This window comes from Mesocricetus auratus, unplaced genomic scaffold (genome assembly GCF_017639785.1).
Source record: "Mesocricetus auratus isolate SY011 unplaced genomic scaffold, BCM_Maur_2.0 Super-Scaffold_100007, whole genome shotgun sequence".
Taxonomy (NCBI): domain Eukaryota; kingdom Metazoa; phylum Chordata; class Mammalia; order Rodentia; family Cricetidae; genus Mesocricetus; species Mesocricetus auratus.
In genome coordinates this window covers 78,904,774-78,926,609 of record NW_024429191.1, presented here as the reverse complement: position 1 = coordinate 78,926,609, position 21,836 = coordinate 78,904,774, and the positions used below count along the sequence as shown (strand labels likewise).

Here is a 21,836-nt window from a genome sequence, read left to right as displayed (position 1 = left end):
CAACCACATGGTGGCTCACAACCATCTATAACTCAATCTGGTGCCCTCTTCTGGCATGTATATGTAATAAATAAATAAATCTTTAAAAAAATAAAATAATTTTAAAAAAAAGAAAAGAAAAAGGACAATTCATGTTTAGACCCACTTATTTTATTTTATTTTTTGAGACATTGTTTCTCTGTAGCATTGGAGGCTGTCCTGGAACTCGCTCAGTAGGCCAGGCTGGCCTTGAACTCACAGAGATCCACCTGCCTCTACCTCCTGAGTGCTGGGATTAACGGTGATGCCACCACCCAGCTTGGAGCCACTTATTTTAATGAAGCAATATATTCACATGGTTTAACATTCAGGATATTCAGAGTGACATGCAGTACCCAATTTCCACACTCACGCATCTTCCTTCCCAGAGGTAATCAGTGCAGAAATAGACAAATATGCACTTACATTCTCATTTTTTAATTTTCTTGTCTTTTTATTTATATATGTATGTATATATATATATGCATCTGTGGTGGGAGTATGTGCATATGTATAGGTGTCCATGAAAAGGACATTGTACCTGCTGGAGCTGGAGTTACAGGTAGTTGTGAGCACTTACTGTGGACACTGGGAATTGAACTTGGGTCCCCTGCAAGAGCAGTGTGTGCACTCTTAACCACTGAGCTCTCTCTCCAGTGCCTTTCTTTCCTTTGTAATGGTGCTGAGAATTCAACCCAATACCTTGTACATGATGGGCAAATACACACATATATGCATAGATAGTAAAACTGCGCCTTGGTTATTCTACCAGAGTCACATTTCTAGCCCTTGGTTTTGTGAGATAAGGTCTCACTGTGTAGCTCAGTCAAGGCCCCCACCCGGAGTCTGGGATTACAGCCGTGCACTCTCACATCCTTCTATAATCTCCTCCCTTTAAAAACGCAAGCAGGGAGTGGACTATAAACGTTTCTACATGCTCTTTCCCCTTGAAGGTTACTTCCTAGCAACATGTAATAACATAAGACAATTTTTAGCTTAGTCGGATTGCACTGCAAAACTGTATCACAATGGACCAGGCCTGGTCACTCTGCTCAGGAATGATAGATCTGTTTCCAATCACTTGGCGTTACTTTGTACTGTTCCCTGTTCAGATCTCAGGAAAACCAACCAGTGATAGGAAACCCTGAAGCAGTTCCCACCAGGCCATTGCCCTCTACCATGCTTGTTTGCATGCCTGCTTCTGATTGGACAGCCCTTGTCCCTTCCTCACCCTTGATGCGTCTCACACTCTTCCTCCTCCACTGTCCCAAACTGGCTACTGCAGGGCACTCAGAGTCGAAATAAAATGACCATGTGTTATAATCACAGCAACTCCAAGCCACCTGCTGTCTTCTTGTAGAGAGTGCAAAGCAGAACTGTAGCAGGGACAACTCCCACTCTTGACATGTGATAGATGTTAGGGGATAGACAAGCTTGGTCCTTCCCAATAAGACATCCCATTACATCCATGAGACGTCCACAGACTCGGGACCGGGAGAATGGACTGCAGTTAAGAAATGAGGGCCAAGAGAACACAAAGAATGGACATCCCTTTTGGACTGAGTGGGAAATTCTAGACTGCAAACAACAAGCAGGACACTCCAGGAGGGGAGGGCAAGAAAGAGGAAGGAGAGAAAAGAGGCTTTAAGTGAAGAAGAGAGTGCAGGAATCCTCCAGGTCAATGTGGATGTTCAAGACTCAGAGAGACTCTGCTTTGGAGTCGCTAGAGAATTATCCTTATTTCTGAGCCCTCAAAATGACTATAAAAATATTTTAATAAAATCCAAAGAAGATTAAAAAAAAAGGAACCATCTGGAAAAAACCCTTAGCCTTCACTCCAGGTTCCTAGACAGGCTACTCTTCTCCCAAGGCAGGAACTCAGTACGGCCAAGATGAACAAAGCCCAGTGTCCCTGTGCGTCAGGCATCAAGGGCTCAGGTTGCTCCAGGAAGATAGAGGGTTACAGAGAGGGCAGCATGACCAGCTGTCGCTCTACTCCCCGGCCCTTACCCCAGGGACCTTGGCTAGACTGCCCATCCAGGGGACACTTAATTGTAAGTAAAGCCTGCATGAGAGAAGCCAGGGAGGTCAGGGGCACAGGAGGCAGTCTGGGACAGGCAAGCCAGGGGGTTGACCTCACAGGCACTGGCATCCTGGCCCTCCTGGAAATAGATGGAATCAGCAGAGTAGAAGGAGGGGTCCTCATCAAAAAAGTTGTAAGGTCGGAGGAAGAAACCCACCCCATTAGCCACAGTCACCGTGTTGGGAATGTCTTCTGCATGTGGGATGTGCAAAAAACCGGCTGTCACCCAGGCTACCAAGTCCTAGAGGAAGAGAAAAACAGAGGATGGTTAGGTTGGCTAGACACAGCCTCCCTTTGCAGCGGCCTGCTCACCAGCCATATATCTTGAATCTTAAAACAGTGTCTCCTTGGGATGGCCCAGAAGTCAAAACACGAAAAGCTCATTCCATTTTGGGAACCACGGCTGCCTCTCTGAGACTGGCTTGCACCTCCATCTCTGGCGTTCCCCATCACAATGCCTTTTGCCTACTCGCCCCAGGGGCGTCACTGTAGGCTACTTCTGCTTCTCTTTCCTAATTCCCTAAGAGCCCCCAAAGTGTGGCTCAGGGAAGAATTGTGGAACAGGGACCTTCAGACCTTACGAGGTAGGGACAGGTTGACATGTGTAGAATGCACTCCTCACGGCAGGGATGGGAGCTGTGGTCATGACCCCTTTGGAGAGGTCACATCAGATATCCTTCAAATTAGATATTTACATTATACATAACAGTGGGAAAAATTACAGTTATGAGGTAGTGATGAAATAATTTTATAGTTGGGGGTCACACAACATGTGGAACTGTAGTAAAGCATTAGGAATGTGATGAGGATGTCCTTCTGTATATATGTTTCTCTTATTGGTTCATGAATAAAACACTGTAGCCAATAGAGGCAGGGAGATGGGCGGGACTAGAAGATGAGGAGAATTCTGGAAAAGGTAGGCAGAGAAGCACCAGAAACAGACACCATGTAGGCCGCTAAAGGATTAACAGGTCCAGACACTTGACACTTCTCCGGTAAGATAAATACTTGGATTAATAGAAATGGGTTAATAATTAAGACAGAGCTAGCCAATAAGAAGCCCAAGATATTGGCCAACAGTTTATAAATTAATATATGTCTCTGTGCACTTATTAGGGGCTGAGAGGGGCGGCAGGACTTGACTGACAAGAAAACTCCGCAAGATATTGGCCAACAGTTTATAAATTAATATATGTCTCTGTGCACTTATTAGGGGCTGAGAGGGGCGGCAGGACTTGACTGACAAGAAAACTCCGCAACAGGAAGGTTGAGAGAACCACCGCTCTAGAGGCAGGGATGACATCCACTGTAAGAGGCAAGAGTCAGCTCCTCTTCTGAGGAGTTGAGACGCTTTCCAGGAAGCCCCGTGAGAAGGTGAAGCTCCTCCTCGTACCCTATCTCTGTTTACCCCATCAGCTCACCTCCCCAGCAATGGTCTCATTGCTGATGAAGTCAGCGAAATCCACAGTGGGGGTCCATGGGTCATTCTGGTTGAAGATGCTAGTGCTGCTAGGCTCCTCCTCCTTCCTCCGGGTTACAGCAAAGTGGTACCTAGAAGGACACTGCTTGGGTCTCCATGGCCACTGAGCTCATCATGATGTCCATTTATAATGGAAGCAAGCCCTGCACTCTGACCAGCTTCCGTATGGACTCACACAGCAACACCAGGCTGTGAAATCCCTGATACCACACTGGAGGGTCATGTCACACCTCCGCTGTTTCACGGTACAGCCCACCCTGTCCAGAAAAGAGTTCTTCCCTGTCTTTAGTCCTCCACGGGGGAAATGACACCCCTACCCACACCCCTTGTGCCCAGAGCTGCGTCCCAGGGTGCACCCCCACCAGCCATCTATGATCACCTGCCACTCACCTCCCCCAACTGAAGGCTTTCTCTATGGGGCTTTTCTGGGGCAGTGGTTCCCCAGCAAAGCTGAATATCTGGATGCGGTAGCCTCGCCTATGACCCCACTTGTTGCTGTGGTTACTGGCCAGGTACAGGTAGCGTGGGGTGGCACCGCCCAGGGGGAAGGCAGCCTCATCCTCTGTCTCCAGCAGCTTCCGAGTCACCTGCAGCCTCTGTATCTGATAATCAGGACGCCAAGGTATATTTGTGGGGACAAAAGCCATGTCCTCTGCCCAGGCCCAGTTCTTCAGCCCTGTGTAAAGTGTGTAAGGACTAGTCATTAGACCATTCTGGACATTTCTGGCATCCATCTGGCTTCAGAGTGGGAACCAAAGAGCAGCCTAGGATTGACAAGGTTCTTTGGTTCCCCTCCTGTCCCAACATCTACCCAGTTCTTCAGGAAAAGCTATTAATGTATAAATTGAAATATTCAGGCATTGGAGGTATGGCTTAGCAGTTAAGAGTGCACAGTTCTGTTCCACAGAACTGGTGTTTGTTTCCCAGCATCCGTACTGAGGCACTCACAAGTGGCTGCAGTGGGATCCAACGCCTCTGGCTTCCAGTGGCATGCACAACTCAAGTGCACATACCCTTAGGCATATAAGGAAAAGCAAAAAAAAATCTTTTGTTTGTTGTTCGGGTTTTGTTTTTTTGAGACAAGTTTTTTCTGTGTGATAGCCCTGGCTGTCCTGGAACTCTCTCTGTAGACCTTGAACTCACAGATGAGCCTGCCTCTCTCTCTCTCTCTCTCTCTCTCTCTCTCTCTCTCTCTCTCTCTCTCTCTCTCTCTCTCTCTCTCTCTCTCTCTCTCTCCTCATTTAGTGGCGTGGCCTGTGCTTATTCCTGAGGACAGAGCTGAATAAACTGAATAAACTGTGTCATTCCCCTCAGGCTCTCACAGGCTCACATAGGTCAGAGAATTCATAGCCTGGCCTGTAGGGTGAGAAGGCCTGGGACAGACAGAGACAGGGTCAAAATTCCAGGAATATAAGTGTAGGCCAGGACAGGACTTTATTTCTGTCTCCTCCTAAAGGATATCACCAAATGTCCTGGAGGCCCTTCTAGGTAGTAAAGCCTGAGTTAACAGAGAAATCCTGTAGGCTAGCCGGGCGTTGGTGGCACACACCTTTAATCCCAGCACTCGGGAGGCAGAGGTAGGTGGATCTCTGTGAGTTCGAGGCCAGCCTGGTCTACAGAGTGAGTTCCAGGTCAGTCAGGGTTACAAAGAAAAACCCTGTCTCACCCTCTACCACCCCGCCCCACACCTCACAAAAAATAGGAATGGAAACAATATGCCTCAGTGAGAATTCTGAGATATTTCTTATACAGAACAGGAAAAAATATCAGGTGATGATTCAATGTAGGGAAGAGATAAGAAAAGGATGATCTTCAGAAAATCATAGAGGCTTGCCTGTCTCTGTTAGCACAAATTCCAGGAGCCTCCTGGAGCTCTCCACAGTACCCACTATACCCCTGCACTGAAGTGAATGGTGCCGGAAGAGAGATGAGCAATGAGGGCAGAGGAGAGCCTATCTCCTGAAGAAATGTAGGGCAGAGGTTGTTCCATGCCTGGCTTGCTCAACAAATCCAGATACCTCCAATGCTGCGGCCCCACAGGCGGACTGAGCTGAGCTGGAAAACAGCTGCTTGCTTGAACAGAGGTCATGTAAGCTGGAGGGACTCTGTGGAACAGACCCTGCCTGCTCCCTGAGCTTAGCCATTTCCCAAAACTTCCCAAGGAGTTCACATGTGTAGAAGCTGTCAGCTTTGTGCCCAGCTAGGGAGCTAAGATCCAAAAAAAAAAAAAAACCCAGCTGCCATCTCTGTCCTAGCCAGCCCCAAAGGAAGCATGGAACACCCAATCTTTCTTTTGTGAATAACCTCCATGAAACCCAAGGCAAGGCTGTAACTTATTCGCCTCCTGGAAGACACTTATCTCCCTCAGGCTGTCTTACCTGCCACATCCAGGTCCACTTTGAAGTGAGCACTGTGGGTATGCACCGTGCCTAGCGTGTGCTCGGCAACTCGGTTCCCGAACCTTTCACCAGCACCGAAGAAGAATGCTGAGCTGATGTAGCCTGTGGCATGGAATTTGACTTCTATGGCCCCGTTGGGGTGGAAGATCATGTCCCACACATAGTCATAATTGAGCAGAGTAGACACAGATCTAACCACAAGCACTGTATCCACGACACCCCCAAAATAGTAGGAGTAGAAATCTGAGTGGTGTCGACGTAGCGGGAGGCCCTGGTTATGTTCGAACACACAAAACGCATCACGTAGTGTCTTGGGGGTCTGAGATTCCAGAAGGTAATGCCAGTCCAAGTAGGTGGCAAGGTAAGGACAGTCCACCCCGCGCGTCAGGGATGTAGAATACTTTCCAATGCCAAAGTTACCATCCATGTAGCAGGTCAACATTGCTGCTGGAGAATTGCCACCGTACAGGGCTATGGCCTCCTGGACACTGATTTCATAGGCCACCCTCTTCCCTTGAAAGCGAACATCAAAGACCCTTGGGCCATTGTAAGCTCCAAGGCCAAAAGAGAAAGTCCACAGTGAGGAGGCCACTCGGTATCCCTGGACACTGAAGCGGGGCCCCTGGGGATGGAACTGCAAAGGAGGAGCTGGGCCTGGTGGCACTGGGGATTTTAGGGACCAGGACCCACCTGTGCCATTGTCTGGTACCAATACCACATTTATCAGGCCAGTCTCAAAGTAATCCTCCAGCTGAGCCAGACTGTCAAAGTAGCGGCCTTGATAGAATACTTTCTGGATGGTCCAGAGGGACGGGTCCAGGGCCTTGTGGTTCACCAGGAGCTCCAAGCCAATAGGGTGTGGGTAAAACCCAGCCCCTGAGAGGTTGTAATACACACCAAACCAGGTGGCCCGGTCGCCTGATTGCAGACCACGGGGTGCTGCGGTCATTGTTAGCAGGTTGTGTCCCCGGTGTTTGTAGAAGCAACAATGGTGGAGGAGTCCAGACACCTGGGGCAGCTCTTTGTGGAAGATCATCTGGTTGATATCATGATACTCTCTGGCTGTCACAGGACGCCGGTAATAGGGCAGGGGGCCACCATGTCGCTCCACAGTCACATCCCGCATGTAGGACGGCCGAGGCAGGGGCCCCACCACCAGCTCAGTCACATTGGGCTGGGGTTGTGCACCAAAGAAGATGATGGCCAGCGCCTCCCGGGCAGGTGGGGGGCCCCCTCTGTCCAGGTAGGCCAGGGCTGCAGCCTTGGCAGGCAGCTGCAGCTCCACTGAGAAGACGCAGTTGTCCGAGGGCTGAGCCTGGCCTGGATCCACCAGCCCTGGCCCCAGGTGCTTGGTCAGAAAGCTCATCACAGCTGTTAGCTCCTCAGGGCTCAGGTCTGCAAACAGCTGGCTCTGACCAGGATTTGTCCAGGGCTGGGCAGTAGGAGGAATGGAGGGGCAATGGGGAGGCTGGCTCAGCCCACCCCCATCTCCACTCCTACCAGCTAACAAGACACAGACCAAGGCAAAGATGGTGATGACAGCTAGAGCAAGGAGCACCAGGGTAGTCCTCTGGGTCATCTTTCCTTGAAGATGGGCAGCTTCTATCAGAAATGGACTCCTCTTGGCTAGGAGTGTGGGTGCTAGCAGAGCTTCTTGTACTCTGATGCTTTTGCTGAGTGGAGAGCAGGGAAGCTGGAGTCAGTTGGGAGGCGGGTCTGAGCTGGCTGCAGTGATATGCACAGACCTTACATGGCTTTGTCTTCCAGCTTCCAAATCAGACTCTGCTCTCTGGGTCAGGGTTTGGGTTAAGAGAAGGGGGAGGGATTCAGCCTGTGCGTGGAGACCCACTACCAACAAGGAGCTGGGTCGACCCCGTAGCCCCATGACCCCCGTACCCCACAGACCAAGTTCTTCCCCGACTCCACCTAGAAAGGGCCAGGTGCTTTCTTTGCTTTTGCTGTGAAGTATTGTTTTGCCAAGGAATCCCCCACTTCCAGCCTTTCCCAAGAAACATTCCTTGGCCAGATCTACTGTCCCTCCCAGTGGATGTTTCTGTTGCTAAATTTCCTTGGCTAGAGTTATTAATATTCTCCTGGGAACTCTACATGCTTTAAAAAGCTAAATAGAATAAGCACAAGTAAAATTTTTGCAAACCATTTTATTATCAATTACACATAACAATCATTCCTTTTAAGATAATGCCTGGTATAATGTGAACCGTGGCGAGTTTTGGAATGGTAGGATTTTTGTGTTTTGTTTGAGTATTCCAAAAATGTTTTTTAAGTAACTTATCATTTAAATAACTAGCGGAAGCCAGGAATAGTGGTGGAAGTTCAAAGGCAGAGGCAGTCAGATCTCTGCAAGTTGAAGCCACTTTGGTTTACATGGAAAGTTCCAGGACAGTCAGGGCAACATAGAAAGATCCTGTCTCAAACAGAACAAACAAAACACAGGCAGGAGGCAAGAATCAAGCCAGAAGAGGAAACCTAGGGATTCAGTGGGGAGAGAGGCTGTCTTCTAAGGAACAAGGGACAGGGACTGGGGGGTAGAGACAGGTGATAAAACAGGAGACAGAACAGAGGAGGTACATGCTTCTCACTCCCTGGCCCCCTGGGGTCTTACCATATCCTCAGATCTATAGGCCTTCGTAGGAAAAGGAGGGCAAGTTGGGGACACAGGCTGCCAGCTGTGGGGTGCAGGCCACAGGGTTGACACTGCAGAGCCCCGCATCCTGGTCCCTCTCAAAGTAGATGCTGCCAGGGGAGAAAATGGAGGGATCTTCATTGAAGAAATTGTAGGGTCGGAGCAAGAAGCCCACGCTGTTCCCCACGGTCACTGTGTTGGGGATGTCCTCAGCGTGGGGGATGTGCAGGAAACTGGCTGTCACCCAAGCCACCAGATCCTGCAGGAAGGAAAAGCGGGAGGCCTTTGGAGGCCAAAAGTCTCCCCTTAGATGCAGTTTCCCACCCTCCAGCCTTAGCCTGGCTTCTGCCTCTGCCAGCCATATTCCTACACAGAACGGCTCGGTGCAAGTGTCGTGACTAGGATCATCTGTATCGGGTAGAGGCTGGACGGCCAAGGGGCCAGGAAAGGAGCAGGCCTTCTCCTCTATCTCTGGAGCCACCAACCTCCCCTAAGAGGGTCTCGTTGTTGATGAAGTCAGCAAAGGCCACCACCGGGGTCTGCAGGTCACTCTGGTGATAGATGCTGCTGCTATGGCACTCCTCCTCCTTCCTCTGGGTCACCACAAGCTGGTACCTGACCAGGAATTGTAGGAAGGTGATGTCAGTAAAAGTAAAGCTTTGCAAGCCCTGTGGATCGCATTCTGAGGCCATTTTCCATCCCATATCCACTTGAATCTGAAGACAGGTCCCCGGGCTGTGAGTGCTGCTGACACTAATCCTTCCCTCCCACCCATCCCCAGGTCCCTCCTCACCTGCCCCAGCTGAGAGCCTTTTCCATGTCACTCTCCAAAGGTACATGCACACCACGAGGGCTGTGGATCTGGATTCGGTACCCACGCTGGTGGCCCCAGGCATTGGTCTGGTTGGCAGCCAGGTAAAGGTATCGAGGAAGGGGGCTCCCCAGGGAGAATGCGGCCAGGTCCTCCCTGCTCAGGACCCGCCTGGTCAGCTGCAGGCTTTGTAGCTGATGCTCTGGGCTCCAGGGGGCTGCCACAGGCTCAAACACTGTGTCTTCAGCTACCACCCAGTTTTTCAAACCTGCCAGAGGGAAGAAAGGGAGAGCTCTACACTGAGGTGAAGTTGCTTGGAAGCTCCTTGGTCTCCTCTTGATGCCTATATCACTGGCCTGACCAAAGGCAACAGAGAGCATCCTGTGCTGGGGGTCATGAGCTCGGGCAATGCTGGCCTGGCTTCTTCCGACCCCCCATCTCAATAGGGTAACATTAGTCAAGCATGGCTACATAGATTGAAAATTCAGTTCTCTAGTCACATTTTGGGGGGGGGGTGTTGAGGCAGGGTTTCCCTGTGGCTTTGGAGGCTGTCCTGGAACTAGCTGTTATAGACCAGGCTGGTCTCGAACTCACAGAGATCCGCCTGCCTCTGCCTCCCGAGTGCTGGGATTAAAGGTGTGCGCCACCAACGCCCAGCCACACTAGATCTATTTAAAGAGCTCAGCATTGCTAAGCACAGTGGCACATACCTGCAATTCAGCATCTGGGAGGCACAGGCAGGAAATGACCGCAAAGTTAAGGCCAGACTGATCTGCATTGAGTGCTCCAAGATAATCGAGGCTACACAGTGAGACCCTGTCTTAAAAAACAATAATAAGAAAGAAAAAAGGGTGTCCAAAGCCAGTCTACTCTACAGTGAGACACAGTCTTAAACAAATTGCTTGGCAGTCACATACACTAAAGATTCCTACAGACAGCCAAAACACAGAAGGCTCTATTAGCATCAGTCTACCTAGTGGACCCTAAAAAGAGTTTGCTTCTGATTCTCACCTTCTGAATTTCTACGGCAAACACAACACTGTTTTATGGCTATGCTCAAAACATGGACAAGCATATACGCTGAGGGAAACATTCCTGAAAGACACTTGAAGTGACCCGGAACACCCTTCTCTTCCACAGTCCTTGCATATTCCTCCCAGCTCGAGGACTCTACTCTCTTAGCGTCTCTCAAAAGCAAGCTCCACAGTTTTCCATCCTCAAGGAGCTTCCTAAATCCTATTGCATGTATCCAAACCTTACATCGGCCAATACAACACTGGATCACTTCTTCCTCAAGGGTCAGGGACATTTGGTTTCCTTAAATGTGACCATGGTACACACACCAGGAACCTAGTAACTGGTAGCAGGCTCTTTAATGCCCAAAGATGTTGAGAACTTTCCAACTGGAGAGTCACAGTCCAAGTATGTTAGATTATAATCTATGACTACATGTTACTCTCAGTTCTCCTGCCCCCTACCACTCCCCACCCAAACCCACAAGCACAAGAAAAGTGTGCAAGGCACACATGCCAGGGCTTCATACTCAAGACAATCTTTCACAAGACATAGGCTCTGTCAGGCATCACACTTGGGCAGCCACCCCTGTTCCATCGACCCTGCCCTCCTAAGTTTCCCCATCTGTAAAATGGAGGTCTGGCGGATTTCACTTCTTTCTGGGTCCATGTCTGTACCTTGAAGAGTTTGTTTTCTCTCCTCCAGAAAATCTGCCAGCAACAGCAAATTCCAGACTTGCAGCCAGCCTATCCCAGGCTTGCCACAACAGGACTGTCTGTCCATGGTGATGACAGGATAGGGTGGCCTTCCCCACACGGGGTAGGTGGCACTAACTGCCAAGCTACCCCCAACCCTAATGCCCTCCCTCCCTGTATACAGAACACAGCATCCCTACTCCTACTGTAAACTCTTCAGACTTCTGGTTGTCTCTGCTCTGGTCCATGACCCCCACCCAACCCCCCAACTCAAGTAGCCAAGTTCTGGCTCTAGCCCCATTCACTTCCCACTGGGGCAATTCACTGTCCTAGAGGGTCCCTCAAGGTTAAGGCAGCCAGGCACACTCATTACATGTTTCACAATTGCAAATCTGGGGAAGGGGGTCAAAGGGTGAGAGCTGGGAAAATGAACCCTTTTCATCTTTGGCCAGATACCCAGTTGTGACTGCAGCATCACTCAGACAATCCATCCTCTCTCCCACTTCTGGTTAGAATGACCTCTTAACCTTTCATACTGCGGTCTGATCTGGGTGCTTGCTGCCCTGTGCCCCACTCCCAGCCTTCAAGCCTCAGCCCAAGAACTCACCTGCCACATCCAGGTCCAGTTTGAAGTGGAAAGCATGTGTGTGCACTGCTCCCAGCACTCGCTCCCCCACACGGTTCCCAAAGAGGAGGCTCTGGGCTCCTCCACTCAGGAAAGCTGTGTTGATATAGCCAGTGGCATGGACACGCCCTTCAAGAGCCCCATTTGGGTACAATATAAAGTCCCAAATGTAATCATAGTTGCCCACTGACGACACTGACCTGACCACAAGGCCTGAGCTGGCCAAGCCACCATAGAAATGACCCCCAATGTAATTGTGGTGCCTTCGAAGGGGGAATCCCTGGACCTCTTCAAATATACACACAGCCCCTCGGAGCAGCCGGACTGCCCCTGTGCCTACTAGTACATGGATATCCATCATGGTGGCTTGATAGGGGCAGTCCACCCCCCGAACCAAGGCTCGACTGTTTTGGCCAAGCCCATAGCTGCTGTCCAAGTAGCGGGTCATCATTGTCTTGGGGGAATCAGCACCATAAACAGTCAGGCACTCCTGGACACTGACTTCATAAGCCACACGTTCCCCCTTAAACCGAACATCAAAAAGTCTTAAGCCAGTGAACACCCCATGACCAAAGGTAAATGTCCAAAGGGGGGATACCACTGAGTTTCCCTGTACATTGTACTGGGGACCCTGGGGTGAGAATTGAAGAGGGGGAAGAAGGGAGTCTGGAGTGACTCGAGACCTCAGGGAGGAAGCACCATTTGGTATGGGTAGAGGGACCTGAACCACTTCTAGGCGGCCAGCCTTAAACTCCCATTCCAACTGGGCCAAGTCTGCATAGTAGTGCCCGAGGTAGAAAACCTGCTGCACCACCCAGTGGGCAGGGTCCAGGGCTCTGTGGTCCAGCAGCAGCTCCAACCCTACAGGGTGAAGGAATATTCCAAGACCTGAGATGTTATGGTAGAGGGCTATCCAGGTAGATCGGTCCCCTGAATGGAAGCCACTAGCAGAAGAATGCAGAGGTGCCAAGGTAGAGCCATTGTACTTCAAGACAGAAGCCAGAAAGGTGGGGGCCTTTGGGAGTTCCACTTCTTGCAAGTACCTCCAAATCTGAACAAACTCAGCTCTCAGCATGGGACGCCGGTAATAGGGCAGGGGGCCACCATGTCGCTCCACAGTCACATCCCGCATGTAGGACGGCCGAGGCAGGGGCCCCACCACCAGCTCAGTCACATTGGGCTGGGGTTGTGCACCAAAGAAGATGATGGCCAGCGCCTCCCGGGCAGGTGGGGGGCCCCCTCTGTCCAGGTAGGCCAGGGCTGCAGCCTTGGCAGGCAGCTGCAGCTCCACTGAGAAGACGCAGTTGTCCGAGGGCTGAGCCTGGCCTGGATCCACCAGCCCTGGCCCCAGGTGCTTGGTCAGAAAGCTCATCACAGCTGTTAGCTCCTCAGGGTTCAGGTCTGCAAACAGCTGGCTCTGACTGTGGTGTGTCCAGGGCTGAGGTCTGGGAGGTATGGAGGGGCACCGAGGAGGCTCGCTCAAACTGCCTTGCCTGGTCAACAAGACATAGGCCAGGGCAAAGACAGCCAGGAGAGTGAGCACTAGAAAGGGCAGCAGCACCTTCAGATTCATGACTGATGCTGAGCTGCAGTCAGTCAGACCCAAGAGCAGCCCTTTACTGTTCCCGACTTCACGACAGGCTTATATTCAGCATGATGGAGAGGAATGGATGAAACTCCACCCCCCCCACCCCCGTGGGCTGGACAGGGAACTTCTGATCTTGCTGTGTTAATTCTGCTCCAATTTTCTGACCTGTGGTTTGGCTCAAGATGTTGCTTCCACATGCATAGCTGGTTCCTTTCCTAAACCCGAAGTCACTATGCCTCCCATCATGTAGACTAGACGAAGAGGCATCAGGATAATGATGCTAAACTACCTTGTAATCTTAAACAGTTCTAAGACTGTGCAATTTTGATGCACAATCCTTTCCCTGTGTTACACACAAGTACTGACTAATCAGCTCTTTGGCAGAATTACACCCTAACCAGCAGTCCCTGGATCAACTGCCCAGTTCAGCATTAGGGACTCAGCTCTACCTGGGACCTAATGCAGTGCCTGACTTGGGAGTCTCAGGCCTTACTCAAACCAGTCAATGAGAAAATACTGGTTGAGGTTCTGGCTTCCCGTTCAGATTTGTACGATGAACCCATCTAAGTGTGTAGCTTTAAAGAAGCCACTTGAGTTTCCTGTCTATAAAGGCACAGTAGGGCATGGTCACTTATGTTTAAAATCTCAGCACTCAAGGAGATTGTGGGGAGGCCAAGGCTAGCTGGGCTACATACAGGACAACCTCAGTGACAACCTGCCTTTAAAAATAAGACATAAAAGTACTCTACAGTAGATTTTGATTAAAATGTAGTAATGCAGCCAGGCATGGTGGCGCGTGCCTTTAAACCCAGCACTCAGGAGGCAGCGGCAGGTGGGTGGGTGGATGTCTGTGAGTTTGAGGCCAGCCTGGTCTACAAAGTTAGTTCCAGGACAGCTAGGGCTGTTATACAGAGAAAACAAAACAAAACAAAACCTGAATCACACACAGGCAAGCAGGCAGAAGCTGCTTGCTGGCTAGTGCCCCCAAGCTCTAGGACAAAACAGATAAATGTCCCTTCCTTGGTGGGGACCTTAAACCTCTGCAGAAAAGTTTGACTGGAAACCAGTCTACTTGCCAGGAGGAAGGGGGGAATATTTTACTTCAGAGGGACATGAGCCTCCCATGAGCCCTAGGAGTCATTTTAAACCAATCCCAGGAGTCCCCTTAAGAAGTTCAAGTGTTGTATAGAGAGGAAAGTTATTATGATGGAATAGGAAGACTGGCTAGAACAAGCCTGAGTGGATGTTCCCACACGGAACCACGGCGACCTCTGCTGGTAGTTCATGGGTATCATCGGGAAGGACCCAGGACCCAGGGAAGGACAGAGGCTGTGATATAGCTTCAACACAGCCAGAACCACCTCCTCCTCTGGTCAGAAGCTTCACTCTTGTCATCATGATGAGCGAAGCAGGTCAATAGCAAATGTACACACAACAGGTTGGCCAGAGCATCTATGAAGGTGGGTGTCTGAATGTTCACACATGACCACAATGTCCCTTAGTCACCAGAGTATGGCTCCAGGGTCTGCAGCTTTAGAAAGAGGTCAAAGTACCTGTATTTTTAATAATTTCTTGACATGGTAAAAGAATTTTACATTACAATCCAAGGGTGGCAGGGTAAGGAGGGGCAGTGGAACAATCAAACAAAAGGAAGCTGAGAAACAGTGCTGGGAGGAGGGAAGGCTTCACTGGCAGGGGTTGGAGGGGGGGTAGGAGCACTGCCCAGCTAAAATGCAATTGGTTTGTTACTGAGCACTATTCATGGGAAGAGAGCAGCATCCTGACTCCTCTTCTATAGAATACTGGGAGTGAAAATGATGCATCCCAGGTGGAGTATGATTGGGAGTTGGAAGACAGAGAGGAATAAAAGCCAAATAGAGAGTCACTGGCAGGTTAACTGCAGACACCAACTCTCACTTAAAAGCTGGGGTTGATGGGGTTAACACAAAAGCTGTAACAAGTGATATCTCTGCAAGATTCGAAAGAGGAGGCAGCTCTTCTATGGGTTTGACCTTCGCAGCATATTTATACACACACATACACACACGGATACACACGCACATGTGCGCGTGTGTATGTGCACAGACACATATACACATGAATTACTGCTTTCCCTGGAAGCACAATACTATAAATATGAGAAATCTTTCCCAAAGGGAAAGCACAGTGAGGAGCAGCAGCCTCTGGACTTCACAGCTGCCCACACCCTATCCAGTGCACAAGCTGGCCCGGGAGAAGGGCAAGTGGGGGCCAGAAGGCCAGCTTTTGCATAACACCAAAAAGAACCTGAGTCACAGAGGGAAGGCCTCCATGAGCCCTCTGCTCCTCAGCTCTTGGTTCTCCTTCAACTTACCCTGGGCACCAACGGCTACATTATCAGAAGAGAGGGTGGGCCTGGGACTTGCCTGGGTGGATGACGAAGACAACTGTCACCTGCTGATGAGTTGCATGTGTGACAGGGGCTGAGGGGGCAGTGGTGCAGGAAGGAAGGCTATGTTCTATAATGGAGAAGGAAGCATGTATACATGTCCCTATGCGTGTGTACATGTGTACACATGTATATGTGAAAACCCCAGTTATAAAAACATCCAAAGGAGCTCTAGGGGTGCAGCTGAAGGCATTAGGTATCCCTCGTCACGGTCAGGCTCAAGGTGGGATAGACACAGGTGGAGAGCCCTAAGGCATCACCAGGGTAGCTGTGGTAGGGAGGACCTAAAGTCCCACATAAGCAAGAGACACTGGCCTTGTGACAGGAAGATGTCCCTTCCACCTCCACTCCCTCAGTTCCTAAAAGACACCGAACACGTTCCCTATAGTTCCTCCAGCTTTTAACCAACTAATCATTGAAAGGAAGAAAACACAAAACTTAAAACGAGGGGAGGATGGAGGGAAGGGAAGAAAAAAAAACAAATCCCCCAGTTACTCTTGTGCCAATATCTTGCACAAGCCTGGAGTTCTCCAGAAATTAAGACAGGCTGGGAATGGGGCTTGGGGAAGGAGATAGAAGAGTTCCTGAGGCCTGAAAAAAGAGGTAAACACATCACAGAACTAGATGAGAGTTTCATTAGACTCTAACTAAAAACAGAGAGGTGTGATTACTATTTCCAGCCAGTTTCCCCATCACGATAGTCATGTAACAAACCAAGGCAATGTCGGTCTTGAGCCAGACTCACAGAGTCCCCTGGCCCTGGCCCTGACCCCGGCCTCAGTACAGTGTCTCTGCGTTGCTGCTCCGGGGCCGTTTGATCTTCTCAATATTCTTCAGGATCATGTCATGTAGAGTGACCTGGGAAAGGAAAGGTCAAGGAATCACTCATTTCACCTCTACCTCACCTTACCCTATTCTATCACCTGACCCAGGGAAGGGGGCAACACTGGCCCCTAGATTCCCTAAGCTGCACCAATATTAACCACACTAAGAAGCAGAAGAATGCTTTAACGTGCTGCTGTCTCACTTACTGCTAGAAATCCGTTTCTGTAGTCAGTAATCTAATTCCCATTTCAGAAAAGAAACTAAAGCCCGAGCTTGAACATGATCAAGATCATACTTCCCAGGCTGAAGAGATGGCTCTGCAGCCAGGAACAGCTCTTGCAGAGGACCAGAACCAAGTGCCCAGCACCCAAGTCAGGTAACTCACAACTGCCACTAACTCCAGCTCCAGGAAATCTGACACAGGTGCCTACACTCTCACACCTGCACATACTGACACACAGACACAATTTTTTAAAAAATCGGCTGGTTATGGTGGTACACATCTTTTATCACAGCACTTGGGAGACAGAATCAGTGGATCTATGAGTCTTGACACAAACATAGTGAGCTCCAGGCCAGCCTGAGCTACAAAGTGAGACCCTGTCTAAAAAAACAAACAAATCACCTATTGCATGAGGACTTTGGTTACAAAGCCATCTTTCTGATTCCAAGACCCATGCTTAACCATCCATATGCTGTACACCACCCCAACTAGATAGATCAGAAACACCCTACTAAACTCCTCAGTAAGTTCATGTTCCCCACACAGAGCTGATGAACTGCTATTTAGATGTTCCCAGTTGGCCTCAAAGTCTGGATCCTCTTGCTCAATCTCCAGAGCAGTTGGGATTACAGGCAGATACCACCCTGACCATTCTACTCATTTTATCCTGAACCCCAGTTTTTAAGAAATTACCACAGAACTAAGAGGAGCCAGGACAGCTATATGCAGGGACTGACTTTACTCACATACTGATTCCTCAGCTCTGAGATGATGAGACGGAGGCTGATGTATTCTTTCTCATCAATCTCTGTGACAGTGCGGCGATAGTCTTCCTGTATGGGAACAGGGGAGGCTAGTCTTCCAAGGCCCAAAGCCCATAGACAGCTCATTCCTAAGTATCCTACTTATCCTTCTACCCCACCTCAGATCCCCAAATCCTTACTTACCACATGGGGATATTTAGCTATTTTGGAAACCAATTTGGCTCTTGTAATATAATATCTGGAAAGAGGAAAAAGGAGAAGCAGCTGAAGGGAACCCTGAACATGTCTCCCATTTCAGCAACCCAATTCCTGGGCACAGCCCAAGCAGCAGTACCTAGAAATCTGGTCCAGATAAGATGCAGCTTCACTCTCGACAGTTCTTAGTTCTGCAACTGTTTCCTCCTGAGGGGAAAAACAGGTGAGTCACCTTATTTCTACATCACTCTGCAGCAGCACCAAAGAAGACAAAGCAGGGGACACAGCTCCAGTCTGCAATGCAGACACACTACCTGAATCGACACCCCAAAGTTGTTCCCATCTTCTATTCTGGGAATCAAGAGCTGTACCCACATTTTGACCTAGAATGTAAGAAGACAAAACACGTGTAGATGGACCTTGGTCTTGTCTACTAAAGCCACTAATTACATGATGTTTGTTGCTGGGTGCAGATGCCACACCCCACCCATCATTCCACAGTTGGAGTGGAGCTATTAGGGTCCAGTCTAGGTCACCAGCCTCTGCCTCACCGTATTACATTTCTCGATCAGCAGCCGGATCTCAGGCTTTACTTTCTCAATAATGTCCACCAGCTGCTGGTTGCTTTTCAGCATCCCGTTGGGCATCACAAACACCTTGGTTCCTGGAAGATAGGTCAAGTTCACATGTTCAGGGCAGTGGAAAAGTGAAAGCACCCTCCATCTTTTCCTCTTCCCTAGCCCTAGAGATGTAGTCATCTTTGCCTTTTATCTTTCACAAGCTAAATGACTCGGGTACCCCTTAATACATCAGGTTAACTACCACTACTATGTAGGGGTAAATGACACAGAACATGGGACTTCTATGACAACTGTGAGGTGTGGCTTCTGCCTCCAAGCACTCTCCATGGCATCTACACTAAAGGCAAACCCTCCTGGTATACTAGGAGACTAAATAATGACCAATGTAGGAAGATGCCAAGTGTTGAGCCTCGGAAATTAAATCAGACCTTACTTCTTGAGCTGGTGAAAACCAGAACCATCCTGTTTTGCAGGGCTGTCAGCCTAGACTAGGGGGCAGCTCTTACCTTGGAAGGCCTCTTCACATTCATCCAACCTGCGCTTCTTGTAAGTGGGCTAAGGGTATAAAGAAGCAGGAATTAGCTTGCATTCAACATCACATGCCCATTACAAGATACTATACAAGCAAGCTTAATTCTTTCCTGGACCCCAAAGGTTATCTTAATTTCTGCACCAACATATGTAAAGCTTTTAAAAGAGATTCTTACCACAAAGAAATTTACACTCTAGTTGGAAAAGCCAAATTTACAACGAATAGAACGCATTACAAGAGCAGCTGAAGGGGCCAGTGGAGATGTCCTATAAGCAGAGGCACTTACTACCAAGCATAGTAAACAGAGTTTGATCCCTGGGACCAACACGGCAAAAAGAAAGAGCCAGTATGCGCCCTACTCACACAATAAATAGTGTCTGTGCTTTGAAACAGTAGAAAAGCAGGGAAAATTCTATTTTTAAAAAACAGGAAGAAGAAAGCATTCAAGGCAGGTAGAGAATAATTGAGGGAGTATGCACAAAAATTTGTTGGTTCTAAAACAAAGACCATATTCAATCAACAAAGTCCCAGGCTGGTCTTAAACTCTCAATTCTTCCTCAGACAAGCTGAGTGCAAACTGCCACACTCATCCTAATTAGTTATAATTAAGACAGTTCTGAAAGCTAATAATATAAATCAGTGGTACAGCATTTATACAGCATGCACAAGACCCTAGGCTTGATCTCTAAGGCAGAAAAAAAAACCCACAGGAATTTAGACAAAGCTGTAGTATCACTGGTGTTATAGCACAATGTAGACATGGAAATAACACAGTATAGGTATCTGGCATTGTGGCATACACCTTTCATACCAACATTTAGACAGCAGAGGCAGGCTGATCTCATGAGTTTGAGGCTAACCTGGTCTAGTCTACATAGGGAGTTCCAGGTTTGCCAGGGCTACATAGTGAGAACCCTTTCTCAAAAACAAAGCAAGGTTCAGGTGCTAAAGAGACAGTAAAGACAGGGACTGCAGCTATGCGGCAAGAATAGCTTCTCTTCCCACTGTAAGACACAATACACTGAATAAAAAGTCTTATTCAGAACCCGGGGAAAGCCAGACAGCTAAGAAGACAAAACAAAACACCACCACCAACAACAAAAATATAGCTAGTTTAGACCTAATTAAACTCAGGCTAGCACTGGGAGCAGCACTAACCTACTCACCTTGCTAAAAATGAAACTAAAGGTCCAAAAAGTAGTATTCTGGAGTCACCAGACCTAAAACAGAACCCCAGATCCCACAAGCAAAGCCCACGTCCTCTGTACATCCCGAGGCTTACCAAGAAATACAATACTAAAAACACAAACATAAATGCAAGACACTCACACCATCCAGTCCATCGTGGCTATTGGTGAGGAGAATGGGGTCAGGGACTGGGAGATTCATGTCTGAGTGGATCTGAGTTAGGTCATGGATATTTAGGATTGGTTCCTGAAAGAGAGGCATTCATCCCAAAACAGTATTAGTGTAAGTTTAAAAAAACAAACAAAAAAACAGAGAGAGAAGTATTTCTTGTGAAAGAAAAGAAACAAGTGCCTTAAAGTACACAAGAGAATAAAATCATCACACAATCTGCCCCATTTGACTCCAAGACAAAAGTAATTAAAAAAAAAAAAAAAAACGCCTCTCACCTTCAAAAAACTATCAAGTTCTAATAACTTCTTTGGGAAAAAATTTGCCACCAAGTCTTCTGCCTAGACAGAGAAAATACACAAGAACTAATAAACGTGGGGTAGTCACTCCCTACGGATTTTTGGGAAACCCCCCCCAGCTATCATTCAACACCTTTTTTTTTTCTCCTTTACAACACTCACCTCACTTGTGATCCGCTCCCTGAAAGAATCAACCTAAAATTAACAAAGAGAGTAATTCAGTACCTGGTGACACAGGGGCGGGGAACCCCAAATCCAGCTGCCTCACCCTCACCTTGGAATTATAATGAGAAGGTGAGAGGCCCCCAGACTGCAAATACTTAATTTTTTTGAGGATCCATTTCTCCATCTCAGGAAAGGAATGTGGGGGCTGGAGGCCAGCACCTGTCAGTCTCCCCCTTCCTCTTATCCCCTTCGACCCCCCCTCCCCTCCCTTTGTTCCCTCCCTCCCTCCGGTTGTCTGAAACCCTCTGAATTTGACAAGCAGACAGAAGTCAAACTTGAAGAAGTGAGCTCACAAACGTGCCAACTCCCACCTAGAGCAGGCCTTTCAGACGCAGTAAGCCAGCCTCCAAAGGCAGGGTGGCAGTGTCTGGGGGCGGGGGCGGGGATGTGGCTGGGCCGGGGGACTTCCACCTGTCACTAGCCTAAAGCACTGAGTTTAACACGTGTCCGAAGAGGAGAACCTGGTGCGCTCCATCACCAGAAGCAGGGCAGAAAGCCACCCTATATCGTCTTTTCCAATGCCGTCTCCAGGCATGGGGGGGCTGGGTTGAGCCGAGCGGAAGCTCAGAGCTGGTGTCCCCAGGGAGACAAAGACCACACGGGGAGCGGGGAGAAGGTCCGACTGCTGGGAGTTCGAATGGAGGGATGAGGAGGCCCAGAGCTGTGCCGCTACCTTGAGCTTCACTTCCTGATCCACCTTCAGCAACGAGGCCATGGCCGGGCAGGGCCGTGTCCGCTCCGCTGGGTGCTGGAGGTGCTGTGGACTCCGGGGAGGGCGCCGGAGGGGCCTGAGGAATCTCCACTGCCCTCGGGACCCGGCCGCCCTCTCTGGCTTGCTCACCGCTTGCTCGTTCCCTCCCTCCGTGCCGGCCGGCCACCCGCCCGCCTGCCGCCTGCTGCCTGCTAGCTCTCTCGCTCGCCCTCCCGGCTTTCGCCGCTCACGCCGGAAGTTACGTCACAGCCAATCGCCGGGACTCCGGCGCGGATTAGCACGTGCCCCGCGCAGCCGCTTTGATGCTGGGCTCTACAGGTTCCTGGTGAGGATCTTAGA

The 21,836-nt window shown here is 49.4% G+C and overlaps 2 protein-coding genes across 5 annotated transcripts; both read right to left on the bottom strand.

The window, feature by feature from the left end:
- Window positions 1-448: 448 nt before the first annotated feature.
- LOC101827582 (membrane primary amine oxidase) lies at window positions 449-14,186 on the bottom strand. Of its 3 annotated transcripts, XM_040749741.1 has the most exons (5): window positions 12,906-13,365; window positions 5,960-7,110; window positions 3,972-4,257; window positions 3,523-3,652; window positions 449-2,342 (listed from the first exon to the last, which is right to left on the bottom strand). In XM_040749741.1, exons 1-5 carry the CDS (start codon window positions 13,340-13,342, stop codon window positions 2,067-2,069), a joined length of 2,280 nt encoding a protein of 759 aa, XP_040605675.1. In that variant the 5' UTR covers window positions 13,343-13,365; the 3' UTR covers window positions 449-2,066. The 3 variants fall into 3 exon arrangements, with proteins under 3 accessions (XP_040605675.1, XP_005070193.1, XP_005070195.1); XM_005070136.4 differs by lacking the exon at window positions 12,906-13,365 and having other exon boundaries at window positions 5,960-7,718; XM_005070138.4 differs by lacking the exons at window positions 449-2,342; window positions 3,523-3,652; window positions 3,972-4,257; window positions 5,960-7,110 and adding exons at window positions 8,125-8,883; window positions 9,110-9,239; window positions 9,418-9,703 and having other exon boundaries at window positions 11,752-14,186.
- A 697-nt stretch (window positions 14,187-14,883) lies between these two features.
- Psme3 (proteasome activator subunit 3) lies at window positions 14,884-21,836 on the bottom strand. 2 transcript variants are annotated; one of them, XM_005070139.4, is made up of 11 exons: window positions 21,459-21,836; window positions 20,723-20,755; window positions 20,540-20,602; window positions 20,235-20,339; window positions 18,880-18,928; window positions 18,344-18,456; window positions 18,107-18,175; window positions 17,932-17,999; window positions 17,781-17,835; window positions 17,580-17,666; window positions 14,884-16,643 (listed from the first exon to the last, which is right to left on the bottom strand). In XM_005070139.4, exons 1-11 carry the CDS (start codon window positions 21,498-21,500, stop codon window positions 16,563-16,565), a joined length of 765 nt encoding a protein of 254 aa, XP_005070196.1. In that variant the 5' UTR covers window positions 21,501-21,836; the 3' UTR covers window positions 14,884-16,562. The 2 variants fall into 2 exon arrangements, with proteins under 2 accessions (XP_005070196.1, XP_040605681.1); XM_040749747.1 differs by lacking the exon at window positions 21,459-21,836 and adding an exon at window positions 20,835-20,924.

What these genes read in the sequence shown, in the direction of transcription:
- LOC101827582 (XM_005070136.4), bottom strand. Translation starts at nt 7,559, where the DNA reads ATGACCCAGAGGACTACCCTGGTGCTCCTTGCTCTAGCTGTCATCACC. An exon ending in AGTGGACCTGGATGTGGCAG is followed by an intron (nt 4,258 to 5,959) that starts GTAAGACAGCCT and finishes CACTTTACACAG; the next exon opens with GGCTGAAGAACTGGGCCTGG. An exon ending in AAAGCCTTCAGTTGGGGGAG is followed by an intron (nt 3,653 to 3,971) that starts GTGAGTGGCAGG and finishes GTGTCCTTCTAG; the next exon opens with GTACCACTTTGCTGTAACCC.
- Psme3 (XM_040749747.1), bottom strand. Translation starts at nt 20,909, where the DNA reads ATGGAGAAATGGATCCTCAAAAAAATTAAGTATTTGCAGTCTGGGGGC. An exon ending in CTTCTCATTATAATTCCAAG is followed by an intron (nt 20,756 to 20,834) that starts GTGAGGGTGAGG and finishes TGTTAATTTTAG; the next exon opens with GTTGATTCTTTCAGGGAGCG. An exon ending in GGGAGCGGATCACAAGTGAG is followed by an intron (nt 20,603 to 20,722) that starts GTGAGTGTTGTA and finishes TTCTCTGTCTAG; the next exon opens with GCAGAAGACTTGGTGGCAAA.